We start from the raw sequence: 4,452 nt of genomic DNA on the forward strand, positions 1-4,452 counted from the left end.
AGACTGGCAGTGTATGTATATAAGGGGAAAAGAACTGTAAATTAACATGAATTTTAAAACTTAAGATAAAAAAGCCTTTAAAGTTAAAAGAACTTCTTTAAATTGAAGCTAATTATGCCATTGTAATGACTGATATTAAAACTAGCAGTTTCCTCGGTGGCTTGTAACAATATATTTGGTGCTCAGTTAAACAAAATCTAAAAGTTTGTAGAATCCATCTAAGGCAATTAAAATTCTGCAGCCCTGCTGCTGTGCCCTTTTAAGGCTGCTTTTGCAGTGCTGGTGCATCCTGTTGAGATGTTACGTGTTGATCTGTTCACATACGCTCCAGTGGTGGTTGTTACCATGTGTTGGGGTGAGACTGTGGTCTGGATGGGGCTTTACCCAAAACCTATGCTGCTACTAAGCTTACTCAGTTTTGCACGTTAAAAAGACAGATTTTTGCATGTGATTTTGGCATCTGAAAATCACTCTGTTACAATGGACGTTTTTGCCTCTTGAATAAATCACGAGGGGTCAGGAGGTGGAACTATGTCACTCTTATTCAATTAAAAAAGAAACAAGGGGAAGCTTTTATCTTGGGAAGAGCTTTAGAGAGGGTGGCAGTGCTCAGCTCCAGAATCTCTCTGTTGCTTGTGCTCCAGGCTGCATTGTTAGCACCTCTGGAAGCTGCATTTGAAGCTTTGCTTTGTCTGTGAGGCCCAGTGTCTTGCGCTTGCCTTGATGCCGGTTTTTGCTTAGGGAGTTCCACATCTAAAAGTTTGTGTTGATGCTGCTTTGCACAGCATAGGTCCCAAAACACCTTTCAGGTGCCTGCAGTTATTAACCGTGGATCCTTTGTAGCCAAATAGTGTTTTGTGCAACTGTAGTGTTGTGATCTAAGTTACATGTGGCTAAACTGTTGCAAGGCGTTGGTGCACACTGGTGAAGTTTGCCATGATTTGGCAGTGTAGCAGTTCCTTGAGATCCCTGTGAATGGAAATCAACGTTGGCCGTCTTAGGACACTTGCATAGTTTGGTTCAATTCCGCTCTCAGTAGCAGGCGTGCGGTAGCTGCTGTCCTTTCAGGCACCACGTAGACCTGCTATAACCAGTTGGATGTTGGCAGTATTTAGCAAGGATAAGTGGAAAGCGGTGGTGTGGTTTTAAAAAAAAACCAAATCTGCCAAGTATCCCAGAGAGGACTTTAAAGGAAGATGTTCCATTTTTATTGAGGGCATTTATAGAAAGTTGCAAAGCCCCTGAAGACCTGTGATGTTATCAGAATCCTCTAATTCAGCCTAAGCTCATTCTTTAAAACAAACAACCTGTGCCCCCATCTTCCCAAATCAGCTCCTTATATTCGTGTTTAGAATGTACAAAGGTTGTAGTTTCTCTTCACTTCCCCTTAAATATGGAGGCTCTTTATCCATTCAAGACTGAAATCTCAGATTAACCTGTAGCCATGTGTCTCCAGGTTACTAGGATTTACAAAGTGCTGTGACATTCCTGATCAGCTGAGAACAGGCTAGAATGGTGCAAAGGATGTACAGGTCTTCTAATAACTTTGTCAAAATTTATTTTATTTTTTAGACCACAATGAACGTGGAACATGAAATTGGCCTCTTAGTTGAGGAAATTCGGCGGCTGGGAACCAAAAGTAAGTATTCTAATATCTCTGACCATACAGATGTAGTCATGTTATACATACATGCACATATATGACATACATGTCATACAGGTATAGTCATGTTATATCAACCTATGAACATCCCAAATTTAATTAAGCAGGCTCAGGTAACCTGAAAACTTGCATATATACTTAATGTTGGACTGTATGATACTCCCTGTGCCCCATCCTTTGAAATAGTTTTGTTATGAAGGTAAATGTTTAAACCTCTGCTGCACTGGTGGTGTTGACCTGAAATCCTGCTCCCACTAAAATCAGCTGCAAAATCACCCTTTTCTTTAGATTTCCAGTGTTCGCTACAGCCGTCAGAGAACTTTTTGCACCTTTTTCCTTCCACCTCCTTCCTTTGTAAATTCTGAACTTCAGAATTCAGACACATCAATTCTGTTCATCATAGTATTATTTGGAAAGAATTAACCTGTATGCCTAGAACTAATCCAGTAGTTCTAAGTGTAGTCCCAACCTTCCTTAAACTTGCTTAGAAAGTAGTCTTTTCTCTTAAGATTGCTTTTCATTATTAAAACTCCTCTTTCTTTACAAATACTTGTGCAATTTGTGGATGTGCTGCCTGCTCATATATTTCAGTTCTTGTGCAATTTCGTTCAGTCCAGTTGTTTTTCAAAACCTAAAGGGATATATATGTATTGCATTTTGTATGACTACATCTGCCTTTTAGAAATAACCTAGCTAACCTTAACATATATTTTTAAATTTTTGCTTTGTGTGAGAAGTGAATTCACATTGCAACTTTTCTGATGTGAAACTTAAATATTAATAAGTGAAAAAAAAACCTGAAGAAAATAAGATTAACATTTTAATTATTTAAAATTAATTTCCTCCTTATGCTTTGAAGAGGTTCAATAGCTTGCACTGGACATAGGTTTCAGAAAGTTATCAGTAAAAATAAACATAGCAGATATGTGGTCCTTGATATGAGTTTCTGGAAAAAAGGGAGAATAACACCAGGCAGGAGTTCTGCCTACTGTTTATTGGCAGCATGTGTAATACGTTTCCCAGTACACTGGGAAACACCAAGGGGTTTTCTTTCAACATTCTGACTGCACGTCACTTTGTTTCCCCAGTAATCACCTAACTGATAAAAAATCTGGGTGTGTTTTCATGTTGTATCTTTGCTTTAGATGCTGATGGACAAGTGAGCGTGAAATTTGGTGTGCTCTTTGCTGATGAAAAGTGTGCCAACCTCTTTGAAGCCCTGGTGGGAACTCTTAAGGCTGCGAAACGGCGGAAGATTGTCACTTATCAAGGGGAGCTACTTCTACAAGGTGTTCACGACAACATTGATATCATGCTGCTGCAGGACTGATGCAGTGTTTCAGCTATGCATTACTGGAATCATTTGGGATAGTGATTTACAAAACCCTCTGTATAAGGCTGATCATTCCAAGGTGTCTTGATGCCTTTTCTATATCTTTATAGTCAGAAGGAAACTGTCCTATTGTGGAAAACATTCCCTTTTGTAATTCTTCAAAAAATGGTACTGTTTGTGAGTAAGGTAAAAGATGCCAAATCTCTCTTTTTTTTTTTAAAAAATCTCAGGTAATGCTCTCAAATGTCTGGTGGTTATTTTCAACATATGAAGGAAGAGACTGGTAATTTAATGTTTACAAATCAAAATGTGCCATGAAAGTATAAAATAAAAGCATATACTTAAATTTATGTAATTCTTATTGCTGTTGATTATCTTTTTATTTGCAATCTGAAATGAAAGGAAACTGTTCCTGTAAGGAACATAGTTAATTAACTGTACGGAAAGTATGACAGTGAGATAGAAATAATTTTGCAGTGTGATTCAGTTGAAGAATGACTGCCCTTTGGAGTGACCAGATTGTGCACAAAAAGTCAGGAATGATATACCTCATTCATCTCTGTCAGCGTAATGTGCTTTCTTTTTTTTGTCCTCTGGACTTTTGAAGGAAGTGGATGAGGAGCTCCCTGAATGCTTTCATGCAGTGTAAACCATAAGACAATACAGCAGCTACAGGTTGTGATTCTTTTCCTCACAGAAATCATACTTTCTCTAAATCACTCCAGGCAGAAAGTGAGACAGGAGGGTAAAAAGCCCTTTCGTTTGTTTTCTAGCTTATTGCTAATTCTTCTTAGCAGGCAAAAATGCTTCCTCCAATAGAGGGAAGGAATTGCTGCATGAGGAAAGCAGCAGTGGGTAAGCAAACTGCTTACTGCTCTGTGCTTCCACTCTGCATCTGCAGCTCTTAAAGTTGCAGGATGGGTGAATTTCCCTTTACTTAGCAGCTTTTTACGAACGCAAAATGCTTGAAAAGTGTCTCCTCATTTCCAGATACAGGAAATGCACACATTGTTATGGAATCCCTACAAAGTGGTGTAATTCCAGCTGCTGCCCGTTTCATCTTTGTTCACTCTCCTTCGCGCAACAGAATAACAACTTAAATCCTGTGTGCAAACAGATCTGGGCTGCCTCTGCCTGTGCTGGCCCCCGAACCTGAAGAGCAGGGAAGTGATACATAGAGAAACTTGAGCTAGCTGGGTCCAAGCCAGCTGGAGTGAAGGAGAAGAGCCAGGAGCTCTGCACAACTCCAGTGCCCTGTGGCTCTAGTGCTGCTATTCTGCCTCCAAACCTGAGCTAACAAGTGCCTCCTCCTCTGCTCTTCACAGGTGGAAAGAAGGGGGACTGAGACCCAAGGCTTTAGAGGTGAGACCAGACAGCTATGTGTTACTAGACCACCACAGCTGTCTTTCCCTCTGCTTCTATTTAATCAAAAGCCTGAGTCAGTGTCTGAGTTCAC

At 39.9% G+C, this 4,452-nt stretch overlaps 1 protein-coding gene across 1 annotated transcript; it reads left to right on the top strand.

Moving 5' to 3' along the window:
• The first annotated feature begins 1,577 nt into the window (after positions 1–1,577).
• ABRACL (ABRA C-terminal like) lies at positions 1,578–2,993 on the top strand. Its single transcript, XM_010184370.1, has 2 exons — positions 1,578–1,639; positions 2,809–2,993. The coding sequence occupies exons 1-2, from the start codon at positions 1,579–1,581 to the stop codon at positions 2,991–2,993; spliced, it is 246 nt and encodes an 81-aa protein (XP_010182672.1). The 5' UTR covers position 1,578.
• Positions 2,994–4,452: the final 1,459 nt, after the last annotated feature.

This window comes from Mesitornis unicolor, unplaced genomic scaffold, assembly GCF_000695765.1.
Source record: "Mesitornis unicolor isolate BGI_N332 unplaced genomic scaffold, ASM69576v1 scaffold37835, whole genome shotgun sequence".
Lineage (NCBI taxonomy): Eukaryota > Metazoa > Chordata > Aves > Mesitornithiformes > Mesitornithidae > Mesitornis > Mesitornis unicolor.

Coding starts and splice junctions, on each gene's coding strand:
- ABRACL (XM_010184370.1), top strand. CDS start 1,579: ATGAACGTGGAACATGAAATTGGCCTCTTAGTTGAGGAAATTCGGCGG. Junction 1,640..2,808: donor TCGGCGGCTGGGAACCAAAA/GTAAGTATTCTA, acceptor TCTTTGCTTTAG/ATGCTGATGGACAAGTGAGC.